The 20,109-nt window shown below is 38.6% G+C and overlaps 1 protein-coding gene across 1 annotated transcript in view; it reads right to left on the reverse strand.

Annotated features, from left to right (window-relative positions):
• Positions 1 to 20,109, reverse strand: part of CDC14B (cell division cycle 14B) — a gene marked incomplete at its 5' end in the record, with an annotated part of 37,533 nt that overhangs the window by 6,459 nt on the left and 10,965 nt on the right. Inside the window, 8 exons of the mRNA XM_009583750.1 lie at positions 5,855 to 5,955; positions 6,722 to 6,875; positions 7,006 to 7,144; positions 8,895 to 9,125; positions 9,459 to 9,546; positions 10,460 to 10,522; positions 11,961 to 12,027; positions 17,014 to 17,090. Coding sequence (XP_009582045.1) covers positions 5,855 to 5,955; positions 6,722 to 6,875; positions 7,006 to 7,144; positions 8,895 to 9,125; positions 9,459 to 9,546; positions 10,460 to 10,522; positions 11,961 to 12,027; positions 17,014 to 17,090 — 920 coding nt within the window. The remainder of the gene's footprint in view (positions 1 to 5,854; positions 5,956 to 6,721; positions 6,876 to 7,005; positions 7,145 to 8,894; positions 9,126 to 9,458; positions 9,547 to 10,459; positions 10,523 to 11,960; positions 12,028 to 17,013; positions 17,091 to 20,109) is intronic.

Here is a 20,109-nt window from a genome sequence, read left to right on the forward strand (position 1 = left end):
TATGTCATTTTTACATCTCAGCGATACGCAACTTCACACAGCTACCCAGGAGTAAAGACTAACTGAAATCCCTGTGAACAAAACATTTGCTGAATGATCAAACAGACATATTTAAATTAGACTAGAATTCTAGACTTCTAATGCTGATAGCATCTCAAGGAAAACAGACGAGGTCCCATTTACACCATCGTCTGACATGGTGTTACAACTAAACACCCAAAGTTGCCTTCGGGCCCAACAACTGTCTGCTTAGGAGCAGTAGCAGTGCTATCAGAGCTTTTATGAGAATGCTACTGCATACATGTTTAGGGTAAGAGAAGAAACTATTTTTAATGTACGGAATTTTGGTTTAACACAATTAGACTAGCAACCTCACTTGATAGTAGGTTCGATAGATAGGTTTTACAATGGACATGAGATGAGGCCACAGTAGAGGAAATCCTCCCAAAATCTCAGCACCAAAAAAAATCCCAAACTGTATTAGAGAAGGGTAAGATCCTCAAGACACCTACCTTACTGCTTTGTAACTGTTCATGTAAAATAGCACGTCATGCTGTACATGACAACAACCAACTTCCAGAACACCAGCAGAAAGCACATCTGATGTACACAAAGGTTTTCTAACTCAATGAAATATGATTTAAAAAAAAAAAAAAGAAAAAGCAGAACATTGCCGTAACACAGGCCACAGGATGCGGTAATGGCCATGCTACTAAAATAGGTAATCCATATATCATGAGAATTTCTCATCTCCAGTTAATCTGTAATGGAAGCATCACTTGGTAGTTCTGAACATAATATACTCACCAAACACCACACTAGTTTATACACTACTTTCTTATTCAAGCTAATATATTGGCCTTTAAACAAATCAAAACCTGCTTAAATGGAACAACGTTTGGGTCAGTAGCACCATCTTTTAAATAGTTCACAACTTTTTTTCACCATTTAACTCAGAGCAGGGTGGGGGGACAGGTATACCACCAGGACACAAAAGCCTAAGCCCCACAACCCAAGACAAAATCCACAAAACTCGAAATGCCAGCAAGGTAATACATCTTGGAGAGTAATCAATCCACGCAACAGGCTTTTTTAAAAGACAAATGATTACAGTATCCTAGGGAGGGATGAGGGGAAGAGAGGTTACATAGGAGCATTTCTTCTCTGACCTGCAATGGGCATTTTATTCTCGCCGAGGCTACCTGTTTTATGAGGTCTGTCAAATGCAATACAGCTTTCTCCTTCATCACCTCATGATTTTTAGGAAAATAGGCCTGAGACCTCTACCACTGTTCCAAGTCATCCATAGGCAACAAGTGACTGATACTCCAGTCTACAGGGCTCCATCCAACAGGACTGCCAGGCTAGCCCAGAGAGATCCAGGATCCTGACTGATAATTTGATCTCTTAAAACACAAGGGACACTAGCTGCATAATGGAGAGAATGTTAGTCTAGGTTTTAAGAAAAGCTTAAGCGTTTTCTCTTCCTGGACATAAACCAACATTGCATGATTGTCAAGCCTGGATATGAGGCAGCAGCACCAGAAACCCGATTGCTTGCATCGTGACACATTTACCAACATCAAATAGTCTTTCCTCTTTCCCTCTAGCAAGGGAGTTTTTAGACAGAACACAGAAACCCTAAGAGAAAGAAAGTATGATAGTTATCTTGCAGTTGATCTTACAGTACAGGAAAACAAAGGACAGACTGTTTCATTTTTTAAACCAGTGTTTTAAGTTTAGCTTTTTAGTCTCTGTTTAGAAATCTGAGGTCTGACTTCTGGAAAACACCAAGACAAGAAATACTGCCAGATTCAGTGTAAAACTTTGAAAACAAGCCTCTTATTTAAGTATCTTCTTTGACAAAGTTAAGTACCAATGGGGGAAAAAAAAAGTAACCTTTAGTTCTTTTTTTTCCTTTCTCCAAGAGAGTATATTAAGAGGACCTCAGCTAAGCGCAATAGGATAACTAAGTTGTCCACAAGTCCCCCAGTTCTCATTCTTCAGTTATTATGTCATTTACTTTAGCAGAAAGAGTCCCATGCTTTTTAAAAGTGCGGACAAAAAGTTGCAAGGCCAAAGGTAAGAAGGATAGAAACTCTTAACCTTAACGTTCTGCCAGGAGAGAATGCCTTTTCTTACTTAGTACTCTGGTGTAAAACACTTTTTCTGACCTATTTTTTCTCTGAGAGTACCAAAGTTTCATCATTCACCCAAAGTAACCATTTCACTGTAAGGGTGGTGGTGGTGGAGCAGTTCCAGAGAGACACAGTAGCAAGCAAAAAGCTCCTGTTTGGGTTTCCTGGCAGTTCTGTGTGCTGCTGAAGTTTTGTTTGGCCAAAAGATGGAAGTTGTCATTTCATGAAAACATTGCACCTTTTAAGTGGATGTGAGGCACAGCAATCACTGCAGCCACTCTGACAAAAGCAGAGTGGAGAAAGAGTGAAAACTGTACTCAAGGAACTAGTATGTTTTTAATGCTTTACTCGGCTTCTGAATCGAAGTAACAGAAAAAAGGGATTTAATTAGTCTCATAAAGCTCTATTAAAAAAATTGAGAACAAAAAAAGATGAAACCAGATTGGCTGGGTAAACAATTGAGCCTTGACCTAATATTGCAACCTGCCTCATCTTCTGTTACGTTAAAAAGGAAAAAAGAAGTCCCGTTTTACTGTCTCTTATGGCATATAATACTATAATCTCTTAGTAAAAATAAACACCTACTAACATTTCTAACAAATTCTAATTCCTGGCATTTCATGTGAGTAAAACCATCCTTTGGGAAACTAAGCTCCTTTGCAAGTTCATGAATTTCAAAGTAAAAACTGGAGCTAACATCTTCATTTGCAATATGCAAAGGATAGGATCATATTTTAAAGCAGTACTTTTTCCTTTTTACAAATGTAGTTTTGCTTATATAGTTTTGCTTATTTGCAGGAGCATGCAGAGAAGGCTTCAAAATTATAAATTATCCTAGTTATAAGAGCTCTGCACCTTTTTGCATTGCAAGCCAGCCATAAAAATCACTCAGTTATTCCAAATAATATATACAAAAATACAACAAAGCCAGAGCAGTGAAATTTACTCTTGCAACAAAGCCAGTAAGAAACATGATATGAAGACATGCATTTATGAGACATACTAGACAGAAAGCGTGAGCTATTGTAGAGAAATGGAATGGGACACTTACACAGTGGCTCTCTCTCAGGGGGTCCTGATGGTTACTATGTTCTTAAACCATCTAGACAGAATAGCAGGCTGGGCAGAAGGGAGCCACATACAATCCACCAGATGACAATGCTACACAGTGTAGACACCAGCATAGCTAGGAGCCATCTAAAAAAGGGGTTGGAGGGGGAGGAAAAGATGAACAAAAATTCAAAAGCAAAAGCTATTGGTGCATTTCAGCTTGTTTCAAGTTCTTAAAAAGCATACTGCTCTATAACCTTTGCCAAGCATTTTCTTATTTTCTATGACTGTAACAATCCATGCAACCATAAATTGCTAAATGTAGTATCCACGTGTTGCTGCAATCAAAGCAAATTTTCTGAAATCCTCACTAAAGTAGTCTATTCCAAAGAAAGTCCGTATCACTCTCTTGAAAATAAGTGCATGCTGGAGCAGTACATCTCTGACCACTTGCTGCCATCTCTTACAGAGTTTGATCAGCCTGTATTCATACATCCTACTTCATAATCATATGTTTTACTACTAAAACATTAGACCAGAGCCAGATCAGTTTGTAGGAACAAACCATTTATGTAAATGCCCAGATGACAGGGTATATTACCTTCCTCTGTTCAAAGTAGCAAAAGCTAATTCATAATCCTTTGCCAAAGGTGCAGAATATTGCTAATTAGAACATATACAAAGTATCCATTCATCAAAGCATATAGAGTTTATACAACCAACTTCAATAAACATTAACAAACGTTATACACAACTCCCTTGCGACTTAAATGTAAGCGATGCCTCTAGATATCAAAGACTGTAATTGTCCCACTTCTGGTGCTTTTTTTTTTTTTTTTTCCCCTGTGAAATAAAACTACATAGAGAATTTAGAAGCTTATTTTTGTTTGCTTAGATAAAAATAATCAATTTCACTGCAGGATTAGTTTATTTTAACAGTCTGAACTAAAAGGGAAAAAGACTGACACTTCTTCTAGTACAGAAGACTTCTGACTCAGGTAGGGCAGCTAAATATTCCTAGCGATATTTTGGTTTAATGATAGTAACACACAGAATGTAAAAAGTTACATATTCATTTTTCACCAAATTATTTCAGTACAAGCTGCAAACCATACAAATAACTCAGGGGAACAGGAGGAGGGAAATTCCAACTCCCTATGCCACAATACACACTATAAAAAACAACTATAAGCTCTAGATCAATTATTTTAATTCTACAGAAGTACAAGCTAACTAGTTTTTATTAGAGCAGTCATGTTGCAGAATGCTTCATGAATGGAATAATATTTGAATAGTTGATAGGCTTTCTGCATACTGAGACAATGGCTGAACAGGTTAGCATACAGTCTACATTCATTCTATGGAACATACAATAAATTACATCTTTCCCAACCTTTCTTACATAACTTAAAGTACCTTTTATGAAAAAATATTATTAAGTGGAAACTAAGGCACTATGTGCCTTAGAAACTAATGTGCAAGGTAGTTGTTTTTTACTGTGCTATTTGAGGTAACTGAGGTGATGTGTTTGAGGTTTTTTTTAATGTCAGTTGGGGTACAGGCTTTGTTCTGAATCTGTTGTTTCTAATATCATCGCCTGTGTAAATGATGAACGAACAAAAGATAATCTTTTAAAACAAAAGCAGAATTCATACATAGCAATGTGTGAGGGTTTCCAAAGACATACTCCTTTACCTTCAGCACATTCTTACTACGTACCTCCCACTTATTCTAGAAGTCTGATGACACTGTTTGGTCTTAAAAAAAAAGAAAAAGAAAAAAAAAAAAAGGCCAGCAGCTAGTAGCATCATCTCCTACAGAAAGACAGCATAACAAAAGCCAAGTTGCCTTTGGTCTGTGACTCTGGTGCTGCGTTATTTGCAAAAATCTGACAGCCAGGGGTCACCATTCCTTTCCTAGCAATCAAATGAAATGCAGATATGTCTTGCAAGTCTTGCATTCTCTTTTAGTTTATTTAAGGGCAGACAGAAAGTTTTTTCTACCTACAGTTGCTGCAAGCTACAAGAGATGCAAAAGTGACTACGAACTTTCTTTTACAGGTGGTGTTTCAGTACTTGTCTAAAATAAAGAGACTAACATACCAGGTTCCCTGACAGAAATGCACTCCTTTTGAATTTACTTAATGAAATAGTGCTACTCCGTGCCTTCCAGATCTATCAGCCATTATCCCAAAGCCCACAGGATTTAGGGAAAGTTCCTCTCCAAGGAAAAGGAAATGAAAGGAAGCTAAAGATTATTCTTTCAACTCTTCTTCTTAGGTAGCCAACTTTACTTCAAAAAACAGCGCGTAACTTATTTCAGCCAATCAAACACCGTCATGTTCTTCCATTTTTATACTACCACAGGAAAGACAGGGAATGTTTGTGATTAAACTAAAAGTAAAGCATTCACAAATACTCAGGGAGCTTGTAAAGCGCAGACCACTGGAATCAAAAACAACACAGAAAACTAGAAATTGAGTAATGCAGTTCTTTAACCAAGTTCTCCTGCCTCCTTAGTGCTCACCAAGAAGAAATGGTGAATCTCATGCTTGTTTCAAATGAGTGAAAGCAGCCTTGGCAACAAACTTTTGGGGGCAAAGGGAAGCATGCATAAAGAAGAGGATAAAATTATTTCTGGCACTTACACATTCAGAACTGACTTACGTTAGTGGAGATGCAGTTGGAGCTTTTGCCTGCCTTCTACTTTTCAGAGCACGAAGCTTATCACCTTGTGTTACACAGTTTGTTTCATCTTCGTCACTGTACTGGATAAGTAGAGGTGGGGAACAGATAAACCAAGATAAAAATATAGACAGTTAGACATTTAAGAATTAACCTTATCCTAAATCTTAAAGTTAGAATTATCCCAACAGGAAAGTTTGCCAGCATAAAATCAAAGGAAATTCACTTGCATAAATACAATTGTGTTCTTTCCAGTTTCCTGTTTGCTGCTTTTAAGCCTGTAAACCATTAAGTGGTGTAATGAATTACATGCATCACATGCCTACCTTTAAAACAGTGGAAACACATTATCAAATCTTTGCTTAGGTACAGTACAATCTTCACTCAAGTACAGCATTTCCCTCCTTCACTTGCCTTTTTAAAACAGCAGTACCGTTTTTTTAGAAGGCAGCATTGAAAGGTATTATAGAAGTTGCAACTACTTAGAAACTAAAAATAGCAAAAAACCTTTCACCCCTTCCCTTTAAACACACACAGGGAAGTAATAGACAATCCAAAACAAAATTGGAGTGTTTTTGATTGCAAATCATGAGTACTTTTTTTGTTCTAATATTTACCTAAATACTAAAGTATGATAAGGATGCTCCTACTTCACCTGTGTACTGCACTTCATTTTTCATACTTGCTGTCCGTAACTTCCCCTCCCCCCATATCCCTTCATACAAAAAGGGCAAACAGAAAAAGAATCTGATTAACATAATTCTACTGTACCCACAGGTTTGTTCAGAACTTGACAGATTCTCAACAGCAGTTAAAATTTTTACAAAAGCACAATATTTGGATGGTTACCAGTTCAATGTCCTTCTGGATGGTTCTCCTGTTTCTCGTGTCATTAATTGAAATATCATCTACTCCTGACAGAATTCTTGTTACAGCAATTTTACGGTTTCCTTTCAACTTTGCACGGAAAATATCTCCTTCTGTCCAAAGTTCTGCCTGCTTGCTATCATAACACGGCAAAAAAAGCCCAAAACACAACAAATTAACACCAAAGATTATTAAGCGTACAATAAAAGAAGAAGAAAAAGACATCTAGCTCTATTTTTGAAATAATTTATAGTCAACCTACTTACTCCATCAGGAAGTGTTGCTGTGGTCCAATCACTGAACCAGGTCTATTTATTCTAATCCAGGCAATAGTTTCAGCAGCTGTCATCCGATAATGCTTCATAATGTAACAGGCAATAAGCGTTCCAGTTCGTCCAAGACCAGCTGTGTAAGACAAAAGAATGGCTTCTTTTATATACTGATCTTCATCTGGAATCTGCTGTAGCTACAAGACATTGTTACTTGAACAAGTAGTTACTTGCCTAGTTTATTAAACAAACCTGTTACTGATCAAACTTGGTTAAGTGCAACTCACTTTTTGTATTTTTTTTTCCATATACACATTTTTTTTGAGTGAGGTAAAGCCAGCAACTTTACAAACATCTGTAAGTCTATCTATCTTTATTTACCTATCTATCTATGAATGTGTATATAGGTATGAGAATGTTTTTATGTATGGGGTAAAACAGCTTGCTTTTTTCCAAAATTCTCAAAGCACCTTCTTGCAAATTGATCATACATTGCAACTGAAACCAGTTGCTCTTCCAATCCGTCCTCTAACTAATGTCTTACTTTAGTTACCAAGGGAAAAACAAATTTTGCAATAAGCAAGTCTGGGTACTAACCGACACAGGCAAAAAGTACTCCAGAATGAGGAGCCTTCTTTGCAATGGCCCTCAAAACAGTTCCTTCTTTACCTTGGGAAACATGAGAAGGAAAGGAGAACAGCTCCAGCTAAGCTCTCCTCGATAACCTGCTGTAAATGTCAAACCATACATCACCTTCTCTCACTTAACAAGCTACTGACCAACACCAATCTTCAGTATAGCCCAATGGTCACGACAACCACACAGCACTTTCCATGCCTTGCCCAGCTTTAAGAACAGGTTATTACAGTATTCTACTCTTTCTCACGAGTAAGAGCAGGCTGAGGAATGTAAGGTAGTCTACACACCATTAGTATGATAAATATTAAAGAACATCTTAATTTGAATGAAAACAAAGCAGTTGTACCACTGATATTCAATATTCAGGCGTAATCAATTAAATGATTACGATGCCCGAGTTTATCACCTCAGTGGAGAGTAAGAGTATGCACTTTGCTTCCCACAGTTAAGATGAAGTTTTTACCAATTCTTCCACTTCACAGTATAATCCTGTTAAACATGCAGCATATGGATGGCAGATCCAGGAACAAAAATGCAGTCTTTGCAGGTCCCAGGCAAATGGGTTAAGTCAATGGGTTCTCCTTCAGTCACAGGATTATCAGGTACGCTAGTCAGGCAAAGTTTGTGGAGAACAAATGTCTGATAGACTATTAAAGATGGTGTGAGAAGGGAAACATAGTTCCTCTAGAATGACAGAAAACTTTATACTAGCTGCATTGGGCTCTGAATATCTTTTCCTTGGCAGACTAACCCTGGAGGAACAGATATTCGGAGCATGCCCAATGTAGTATAAAGGTTTTCTGAGGGATAAAGATTTCTGTGGTTCTGGAAGAACACTCATACTTTATAAGGAATCTCCTCAAAAAGCTGCATTAATATTTTCAACAGTTTATGACTTGGTATACTTAACCGTGTATTTTCAGAAAGACCTATGAACCTTGCCAGGACTTCAAATTCCTGCTCAAAAGCATCCTTTGAAAGTGCTAGCACTTTCTAGCAGAAAGAGCTGTTAATATTGCCAAGCTCACTTTCCCCAACCTCATTCTTGGAAACAGCTGGGAAGATTTTTCTGGAACTTAAAAAAATCAGAAGATGAAGTGCAGAACAGAAGCATAGAAAGAATTTGTATGGAAAAGTTGCAGTCCGGCAGAGACGTTAATAACTAGATATAATGGAATTACAGTGCAAAATACCTCAGGAACTGTAACTATAAGCATCACTTGTAATATACATTTTTTACACTATACCTTTGCAATGAACGGCTATAACACCTTCAGCATTTTCACAAATATTTAGAAATGTTTTAACTATAGTATCACTAGGTGTGCTTCCATCAGCAAAGAAGAGGTCAAAATGCTCAAATCCAGCATCTGTAAATCGTTTGGCATCATACAATTTTTTGTTGAGGCGTATTATAGTGGTGACCTTATGTTTCCTGAAGTATGGGAAATAAGCCTCTGGAGCATGGTGGGGATAGCCTATTTGAAAAAAAAAGGAAAAAAAAAAGGAAGGAAGAGAGTAAGGCTCAAACTGCAGAAATAAACAAAGACTCAAAAACAAGTGATGAAAACACTTTCAAAATAGAACTCATGTTCAACATAAAGAAATAGACTAACCGAAAATGGAATTTTAACATAATCACCTTGGTTAAACCAAGCATTAAAATTTTACTGCCAGGGTTCTTATAAAAGAAAAAGAGCCAAGGAAAAAACACACTGTTTGAGGAACAATTTTTAAAGCTTGTTCTTACTGATAACAATCAACTAAGAAAGCAGTGGGCTTGTGTCCCCCACCTCCTTTTTTAAGCATACCATTTTCAATTTTACTTCTTGAATGAGGTCCACTGAAGGCAATGAATTTGTTTGGTATTATCCAGTTAAAATCTCCATTTTCTGCTCTCTGTCAAGAGAAAATGCTTGGTTTATCATTATCCCTGTATTTTCAGGCTTTTCCTTATTGTTTCAAAATACATGCTAGAGAGAAGTGATGTACAATTTTTGCCAAAGGAAGTTATGTTAGTCGCCTGCTTTCTGTTCCATCGGGAAGATGCCAGATGCTCTCAACCTCACTTTTCTTGCCTATGTTCTCCTCTTTATAAATTAGAGTTTTAGAACAACACAACTGATGCCCTTCAGATGAAGGCCAACTTCCCATTTTCAATTTTTATAGGTTTCTAAATTATGACCTTGGCCTTATCTCTGTTCACAATTTAAATCATGATTTTTTAGATTCTAAGAACACTTAATTTTCTTTTTACAGATAACTGGCAGCTTTGCATTTCTGAGACTGCATATAGTCAAGAGCTGTAGTCCTTCATTGTCACATTTGTTTCCCGTGCCCCAAAGTGAATTTTATAGGCTTGGAGTTTCCCAGCCCTGTTTCCTTCTTTACCTCAAAGAACGTTATTATACCTTTGCCATGTGTTCACAGATACATACTCCAATTGCTCTCCAGAATTCAGTTAGATTTGGACTTGTATGCCCTTGAGTTTCTCATCAAGACTGCTCAAGGACCTCTAAAAGGTGGTCAAACTCCCACTCCCCTATCACCTTCCAGGGCTTTAATAATAGTGGGAAAAAGTATTTATTTCCGTCTTGGTTTCTGCTTCCCCCCTCATGTTTGAGGCTGACTATGCTTAAATCTGAATTTTAATATTCTCTCTCTGACCACACACCTTTATTTAACAATCAAAGTTTAAAGAGACAAAACAGAAATGGAACCTAATACTACAAAAAAAATAGCACATATTATAAACAATCACCTTAGCATTAGTAACAGCAAACAAATCAGAAGATTGATACGGAATACTTACTTCATAATGCTCATATTCATTTACATCAAATGTATTGAAATCCAGGAAACCATATTGCAAAGCCTAAAATTCAGAACACAGCTTTTAACAAAGACAATGTCTTTTCAATGAGGACAGTTTATCACTCTTTTAGGTTACTGAAAGCCCCTTAATACCTGTTCTACTCTTTCGGAGAGATTTCTTCGTATATTTGAAAAAATACAGATCAACTGAGTCTTGGTTCAAAACAGATTTGTAAATTTTAATATAAGTGAAGTTAGACAAGCAAATCCACCCTTTTCTATTTTCATTGAAACACTACAAAGTTCCAGACTACAGAAGCATTCAGTCTTTTTATTACTGCTAGGAATACAAAGTAAAAAAGAGAAAAATAACTGGCAAAAATTATCTATTGAAATCATGAGTACATTCTGAAGTCTCCATTCAAGGACTGCAAATATTTTTGTGCATGAATGCTATTCGCTCTTATTATGATGCTAATATCTTCATTGATTTTAAATTGTTTGCAGACACACAGTCCTAAGCAGACACTAGTGTGGTCCCGACATTATCCACAACTGTTATATTTAATACTGTAAAAAAATTGTAAACATTTGGGTAACTGGCAGTTTACCCACTTGTTAAGTCAAGAAGCACAAACACGGATAATCCCATATCTCCAGATATTTAAAACACTATATTCTAATCTCCCTCTTTCATTGCATAATCTCCTGTAGTTTTCCCTGCTGTTCACCAGTACTAAGAATAGCAATTCACCATTCTTGGCACACAAGCAGCCTATGCCAAAACATCCAAAAAAGCTGAAAATCACAAATCTGCAAGAAGCTGGCTTCATCAGTAAAAACACCAGTATTTGGCAGAGACACCCATAATACAAAAGACAGCAGTAGGGTGGAGAGTTGCAGAATTCCCCATTTCACTACTCATACAGACTAAAAAGAATGCCTATAAATTCGCCTGTCCTTCAACGCCACGTTACTTCACCACGGTGTTGCTACAAACTGCTAGTTATGTTAATTTGTAGTTAAAAAAAAAAAAAGCACCTGCCTCCTAACATTTGTTCTATTTGTATTACAAAAGCAAAACCTGAAGTCATCAGCACATGCTGCAAATGCCTAAAAGTATCACTAACCAATTCAAAACCACTTTCAAAGGCTATATTCAGCCTAAAATGTAACACCAGGGGGGGCACATAATAAACCTATCACACAACTCTTAGAGATTAGAGGTGTGAATGACTGTCCTGAAAGATTACATAAATAAAACTCAAAATTCCCACTTCTAAATCTTCACTAGTTGATTACATAAGGTGTCAGTCGACTTCTATGGATGCTGTATCTAGAAGTTTTGCTACAATGCATAATACATAATAAGATAGGCAACAATCAGAAAATCTGCTACTGCAACAGCTCTAATTGGATCCTAGCTTCCTAAGCCGCCTTTTTCTGCTGGGCAATATTTAGCTGACCTTTTGCAATATGAAAAATACTGTTTTACTGACCTTGTTTATTGCATGAAAACAGTCCAGTAATGTCAGATGAAAACTGCAAGTACCAAAGGAAGCATCCCTATAAGATATGATGACCAAAATGGTAAAATTGCCCCATTTTAATCCAAGTGAAAGCAATTGAGGATATTTCTCTTAAACACCTTTAAAAATTGCTTCAAGATAATTACTATTATAGTGAAATAATTATGTCAAATGATTACTTAATTTCCCTCACCTTGCATCTTACAATAATAACAAAACGTAAAATAAGTATGTTAACAGATGATCGAAGAGTAAGATTACACTAGTTATATTTTTGGTAAAGCTGACGTTCAACTTCTGACATGGAACATTGAAACTGGCATGTTTCAGTGTTCATGTCAACAAAGAACAGACAACACAAACTCCTTGTGGCAAAAGCTAATGCCTAAATTAGTATCATATTCTAACATACACTCTCAGAACAATTTCTTCTGAAGTACACTTTAAAAAAGTCAGATTTTAATACACTGCAAGTTTTTTCTTCAAACTCAATTTAAAAGAAAAAAAGATGCTGCACACATGCATTCTATGTATACGTGAACAGCATCTTCTTACTAAAACTGTCAAGACACACATTTGTGTGTGTAGCTATATTAAAAGACTTTCCTTAAGATGCATAAAATAGTTTATGCTTAAACATGAGGAAAAATTGGTTTTCATTAAAACCTCTTCTTTCAACTACAATTTTTTAAATTCTGTTGATCCAAGAATGCCATGTTCTTAGTACGTGACCATTATTAGATGCCATAAGCACTGCAGAGTAACCATTCTACAGGAATACTGTAGTTAAGTCAAAAAATAAATTTAAACTGAATCTACATCAAAGAATATTATGTCTTGGCAGAATACCTTCTTTTGAGACCATGCAGCCCTCATCAGCAGAGAATCATTAATGTTTCAAAAAAGTAAAAAATACATTATGTTCAAATTTCAACTGAGAGGAGGAAGAACTTCTGAAGAACCTGGATGGCTGCCTCTACAATTTGTTTGTATCCTTTTCCTCCCTAATGAATCAGTGTGAAAGGTGGGGAAAAAAAATCAGCAGGAGAAGAAAGTAACAGAACCCCATTCAGGTAAAAGAGAGGACAGGTAAAGGTGACATTATAGTGGGTGTCTGTTGGGCCACCTGACCAGGAAGAACAAGTGGATCAGACCCTCTACAGACAGATAGGAGCAGCCTCACATTTGCAGGCCCTGGTCCTCATGGGGAACTTCAACCATTCCGGTATCTGTTGGAGGGACAACACAGCAGGACATAAGCAATCCAGGAGGTTCCTGCAATGAACTGGTGACAACTTCCTCCTCTGAGTGAGATGGAAGCCAATGAGGAACACTGCTCTGCTGGACCTCGTACTCACCAGCAAGGAGGTGTTCACCGGGGATGTGAAAGTCAAAGGAAGCCTTGGATGCAGTGACTATGAGAGGGTGGAGTTCAGGATCCTGAAGGCAGGGAGGAGGGTGAAAAGCAAGCTGACAACCCTGGACTTCAGGAGAGCAGACTTTGGCCTCTTCAAAGATCTACTTGGAAGAGTCTCATGAGATAAGGCCCTGGAGGGAAGAGGGGCCCAAGAAAGCTGGTTAATATTCAAGGATCACCCCCTTCAAGCTTAAGAGCAGTTCATCCCAATGAATATGAAGCAGGCAAAATGCCAGGAGGCCTGCATGGATGAACAAGGAACTCCTGGCCAAACTCAAACACAAAAGGAAGCATACAGGGGGTGGAAGCAAGGACAGGTAAACTGGGAGGAATATAGAGACATTGTCCGAGCACCCAGGGATGAAGTTAGGCAAGTTAAACCCCAAATGGAATTGAATCCGGCCAGGGATGTCAAAGAGAATATGAAGGGCTTCTATATAAGTACATAGGTGACAGAAGGAATACTAGGGAAGATGTGGGCCCATTGCTCAATGAGACAGGGGACCTGGTTACACAGGACACGGAAAAGGCTGAGGTACTGAATGTCTTCTTTGCTTCAGTCTTTACTAGCAAAACCACCTTTCAGGAATCCCAGGTCCCAGAAACCAGGGGGAAAGGCTGGACTAAGGAAGATGTACTCTTGGTGGAAGAGGATCAGGTCAGGGAATAGTTCTGCAAACGGGACATTCCCAGGTTCATGAGCCCTGATGGGATGCACCCATGAGTGCTGAGGGAGCTGGCTGATGTCACTGCAAGGCCACTCTCAATAATCTCTGATTGACTATGGCAACTGGGAGAAATGCCTGAAGACTGGAAGAAAGCAAATGTCACCCTCAACTTCAAGAAGGGCAAGACAAATCCCCAGGGAACTACAGGTCAGTCAGCGTCATCTCAATCCCCAGAGAGGTGAAGGAGCAGCTAATCCTGGAAACCATTTCCAGGCATATTACGGACAAGAAAATCACAAGGAGTAGTCAGCATGGATTCACCAAGGCAAAATCATGCTTGAGCGATTTGATAAACTTCTACAACGAAATGATTGGCCTGGTAGATGAGGGGAGAGCAGTGGGTATTTACCCGGACTTCTGTAAGGCCTTTGACATTACCTCCATAAGATACTCATAGACAAGCTAGTGATGTGTGGGCTGGTCGAGCAGACAGGTGGATTGACAGAGAGCTGAGTGCCTGGGCCCAAAGGGTGGTGGTCAGTGGCACAAAGTCTAGTTGGAGGCCAGGACTAGTGGTGTACTTCAGGGATCAATACTGCGTTTGATCCTGTTCAACATCTTCATTAATGATCTGGATGAAGAGGCAGAGAGAGTTCCCTCAGCAAGTTTGCTGATGACACAAAACTGGGAACAGTGGCTGATATGCCAGAGGGTCGTGCTGCCATCCAGAGGAACCTTGACAAGCTGGAGAAATGGGCTGACAGAAGCCTCATGAAGTTCAACAAGGAGAATATAAGTCCTGCACCTGGGGAGGAACAACCCCAGGCACCAGTACAGGCTAAGGGCTGCCCAGCTGGAAAACAGCTTTGCTGAAAAGGACCTGGGGGTCCTGGTGGACACCAAGTTGAACATGATTCAGCAATGTGCCCTGTGACAAAGAAGGCTAATGGTATCCTGGACTGCATTAGACAAAGTATTGCCAGCAGGTCGAGGGCAGTGATCCTTCCTCTCTCCTCAGCACTAGTGAGGCCACACCTGGAGTACTGTGCCCAGTTCTGGGCTCCTCAGTGCAAGAGAGATATGGACATACTGGAGAGAGTCCAGCAAAGGGCTACAAAGATGATTAAGGGACTGGAGCATCTCATATAGAAGGAAAGGCTGAGAGAGCTGGGACTGTTCAGCCTGGAGAAGAGAAAGGTCAGGGGGGACCTTATCAATGTGTTTAAATACCTGAAGGGAAGGTGCAAAGAAGACAGAGGCAGGCTCTTTTCAGTGGTGCTCAGTGACAGCACAAGAGGCAGTGGGCACAAACTGAAACACAGGAGGTTCCCTCTGAACATCAGGAACCATTTTTTCACTCTGAGTGTGACTGAACAGGTTGCCCTGAGAGGCTGTGGAGTCTCCATATGTGGAGACATTCAAAAGCCATCTGGATGTGGTCCTGGGCAACCGGCTCTAGGTGGTCCTGCTTGAGCAGGGATGTTGGACCAGATGACCTCCAGAGGTCCCTTCCAACTTTACTGGGATTCTGTGATTCTATAAGTGAAAAAAGAAATTCTCTGCAGCCTCCTAACAAAAGTTTTTGTGTTGCTAATGACCCTAAGTAGCAACTACCTGACTGACTCTTTATTATTCCATGGGAAGGTACTGTTTTTTGCAGAGACGAAGATCTTAAAGGAACAGAGCCCAGACCAACATCTCAGTTAATCATTAATGTAATCTGAATTCCTCTATTTGCACCAGGTTTAGTTGCACTAGTAAACTCAAGAAAATGGTAAAGTTTTCAGAGACTTCAGCAGACTGTATTCTTTACCCCAGAGGCCGGACATGTCTTCAGAAGTCAGCTCTCAGTAAGTCTTATCATGTAACACATCTTTGCATTTCTTTCAGTAGTGCTGTTGAAGTGATGGTCTGGGAATTTGGGCAGGGTATATTACCTGAGTGAAAAGCTACTATCTCCATCACCTACATACACCTTTATGATATTTAGAAACAAACCTTACAGTCTTCCTAAGGACAATTTTTGTTCTTCTGGGAATAAAAAAATGGAATTTAAAAGTGAGAAATGGGATGATGGAAGTATGCAAATAAAAAGAGGTGCTATCACACCTCTAGTAATAGAAATTCAAATCATCAAAAGCCCATCTCTTGGCAAAAAAGCTAGAAAACACAAGCAAGGACTGAATTAATCACCCCATAACAATATATTTGGACAGTAAACTTGCCTCCTAAAAAGTTTTTTGGCCATTCTTTTCTGCATATTGTAGCAGCCAATGGAACATTAGTTTAGTCCAACTTTTAGAAACTCTTGCTTGGAAGAAATTAAGAAGTTGTTCCTCTGCATGATGAATCGACTTTATTTGCTACATTAAGCAGCACAGCATATACCACAAAGAGAAGTCTGAGGTCTGAAACAGCTAGGATTACATTCCCTCAGGGTCAAGCAACCATGAACCAATGGTTTTACACACTTCCTCACTGGTAAAAAGAAATACCTTAAAGTTACACTAAATCATATGAGGTTAGCTAGCATTCTTTATGCACAAAACAGTATTTGCAGGTTGCTGCATACATTCAACAAGTGGGAAAAATGGAGCGCGAGAAGTATTACAAGCCATTTGTGATGAATGACAGATATTTTGATACATTTAACTATCAACTACTGGCACAAAACCAGACTGCCACGTGAGAAGCAATGCAGATCAAAAAGCTCAACAAGAGTGCATACAAAGCAGCGTGGCTCCTTCACCTTCTGTCAGAACACTTCAGTACCAGCTGCTAACACCCCTGTTCACCAATCTGCACTTAAAGCTCAGGCAGTGAACCCTGTCACGTGTTAAAACTTCCGCAAAAAAACAGAAACAAATTAGTACTGATAAATGCTACATTCTTCTTCAAAATTTCAAAGTACAGAAAGTTCTAACAACTTGTTATTTACCTGAAAGGAAGATACGAAATGCTTCCAGCCAATATAAGCCTGTACACATCTTCTGGGGATTCTCTCAGGTATATTATCTATTTTTGTTGAAAAAGACACACACACAAAAAAATTATTTTAAGATTGATATTAATAACTTCAAGTCATTTGTTTGCTACAGAAGGCATAATTAGTTATCACAGAGCTCAGAAGTGCTGGGAAAGAATGGCACCAAGAACAAACGTATGCAAGTGTGCAACAATAAAACTAACACAAACAATATAAAATACTGGTCAACCTAGAGGAATATATATTTTTAAACAAAATTTATAGATTGTTCAGGAGTTGTTCAACTATAGGCTACAGTGAAAAAGCTTCTGTCTGTCTGGATTCTTCCATGTTTCTATTGCAACTCTGCTAGACCAGTTTGTAGTTGTTTTTTTTTTAAACTAAGCTTGTAAGATGTAAATCAAAACACAAACCCCCATATATCAGCAAAGCTATAAATCATCGGGTCTACAAAACAATGTGTACACTCAGCAGACAAGATTAAAACAGTAATTCGTGTATGTTTTGATTTTCCTACAGCAGTACATTTGCATTATTCCAAATCCTGTACTTCCTCCTTTGCACTAGTGAGGCAGTATCCAGTAACTAAATCCAGATGCCATAAAGGAGAAAAAAAAAAAAAGGAAATCTGTAGCTTCAGAAGCAAAATCCTAGTAACATACTTGAAGCACTACATATCAAACCTTCTACTGTCAAAAACACTCAGAAAAGAATTCACAAAGGACCAACTCACGACAATATCCATACGGTCTTCTGTCACGACAGGCCTGATCCCTCTTGGATAGCCTCTAGCACTAAGGTCTCCTTAAAGAATACCGTAAAACTCCTCTTTTACGCAAACCATGTCTTCCAATACCATCAAACACCATCCCCAGCATGGCCAGAAGATAACAAATATTAATAACAAGCTGTCATTAACAGGTCAATATTCAGTAATTCCAAGTTAGCATTTTTTCTTTACAACTCCATTAACTAAGCTTTAACACACTACAGAAAGTTTTTTTTTCATTAACGTTCAGTAAAATTATTTACATCTCTTATATTAATGACCTTTTTCCTTAGAGGGTTTTTGAAAGTAAGAATCCCTAATGAGTATTAATTAAACATCCCTCAAAAATCTAAGTGTGGCATTTTTGCTTTCTGTTGCTTTTGACATTTTTTTCTTTTAAAAGTTGGCATTGCCTTTCAAATTTTTTTGATGCTGCTGCAAAGACAGTTTGAACAAACGGCTTAACATATCTTCAACATCCTCTCCACACACACACACATGCACGCACACATGCATTCTTGTGACGTGAGAATGGGCGGTTGCTAAAAAGAAAAAACAAACCCAGCTTGAAACATATCCTAAACAGATAGCTAAAACATACATGGCAACAGGTGACTCCTTTCATTTTTCCTCTGATTCGATTACTGTGTTAAGTATTTTCTGAGCATTCTTCCTGTGCAATTAGCAAAACCAAAGAAAAAAACATCTGTCTTGTTTAAGTAGTGTAGTTAAGTAATGAAAACTGCATGTTTTGTGTGTGTGTGCTTTCACTGGGAAGGGGTAAGTGACACTTGCATTTATACCCGCAAGCATACACCCGGAATAGAAAAGAGACTTAAAAAGCCCCCAAAATATCATTGAATAGCTGCTCCTCAGATGCCAGAGTTCACTTCCTATTCTGCAGGCATATTCATTGCCTGAATTGGATACAAAGGTTATGTTCCAAGAAATTTCAAGTTGTGTGGTTTGATACAGTCATACTTTGCATCTTGCAGCACAGTGAACACATATTGCTAGCAACCATACAAATCTAGCACTGCTTGCTTATCAGAAAAAGAGCCCTGCCCCAGGAAAACTTACAAACCAGAGACATGAAACAGCATTAGCAAACAGAAGGTAATTAAACAGCAGAAACAGAGCCAGAAATGAGTCACCTGGAAAAAACTTGGGATTCAGTGCTGTAGGGCTGGGTAATACACAGAGAGTACTACTTGTACAACAGGCAAATAGAAATGCAGCTCATAGTAGCTAATCCTGTAAGCACATGTAGCTCAGAAAGGCCAAGGATTTCTCCTGTATTTCAACTGAGCTTTTATCAGCTTCTTAAAGAAAACAAGCTTCAGTGCAGAAGCATTTGTTTGCAAGTGTAACAGCTGCAAGAGGCAAGTTTTTTCCATAACATTACGTGTTGTATTAAAATAAGTCTAAATAATGTTACAGTATACTGAAACATGTTAGTTCTTAAGCACAGATCCAACTTCTGAAATTACACTACCAGTGAAGTTGCTAGAAACACCATTTTAACATACATGCACGTGTGTATGGAATTTTCTTTACACAGCTATATGAACACTTGCTACATACAAGGACACTTAAAAAAGCCAGCCTGATTTTGACACAAAAATCCAGTGCCTACCATCATTTAGTAGGTACAAAAAGCACACTGCAAGAAGATGGCATTTTTCAAAGTGGACAAGCTACTAAGCAAAAATTCGCAGTACTTCCTGTGCAACTGAAGCAATATACGGTATATTCACTGAAGAAGGAAGCTCTTCGAGCTGGATTTCTCTGAATTTTCTGAAACAAAGAGAGATCCTGCTACACTTCAGCTGTGACACTACTACACACACAAGATACGACATGTGAACAGTTGCAGAGACAGCAGTTGATGAAATGGTCAGATGGTGTTCCCAGTGAAAAGTGGCTTACAAAAAAAATGAGGTTAGTACGAGGATATCTGGACAGGTGCAATGGTGTGGAGCGCTTCAAAAGGGAAGAATGGCGTTCAGTCTCTACACAGAAAGGGAAAGACCATAAACAGATACTTACTTCACAAGGAAAGTATCCTGGCAGTAACACAACACAAGAAGCTGTGACAGTCAAAGTGGAGACAGGATCAGTTTCTGTCACAGCTTAAGACCATACGAGAGCAGCCAGCTGGAAATCTTGGATGCAAGCAAGGCTGGATGGAGGCTGAACAATGGGTGAGCCTGGGTTCAGGTGGTGGGTGAACCAAATTCCAGATATGGAAACAGGTAAGGCTGCAGGAGTGAGGGAAA

This window comes from Fulmarus glacialis, unplaced genomic scaffold, assembly GCF_000690835.1.
Source record: "Fulmarus glacialis isolate BGI_N327 unplaced genomic scaffold, ASM69083v1 scaffold16988, whole genome shotgun sequence".
Classification (NCBI taxonomy): domain Eukaryota; kingdom Metazoa; phylum Chordata; class Aves; order Procellariiformes; family Procellariidae; genus Fulmarus; species Fulmarus glacialis.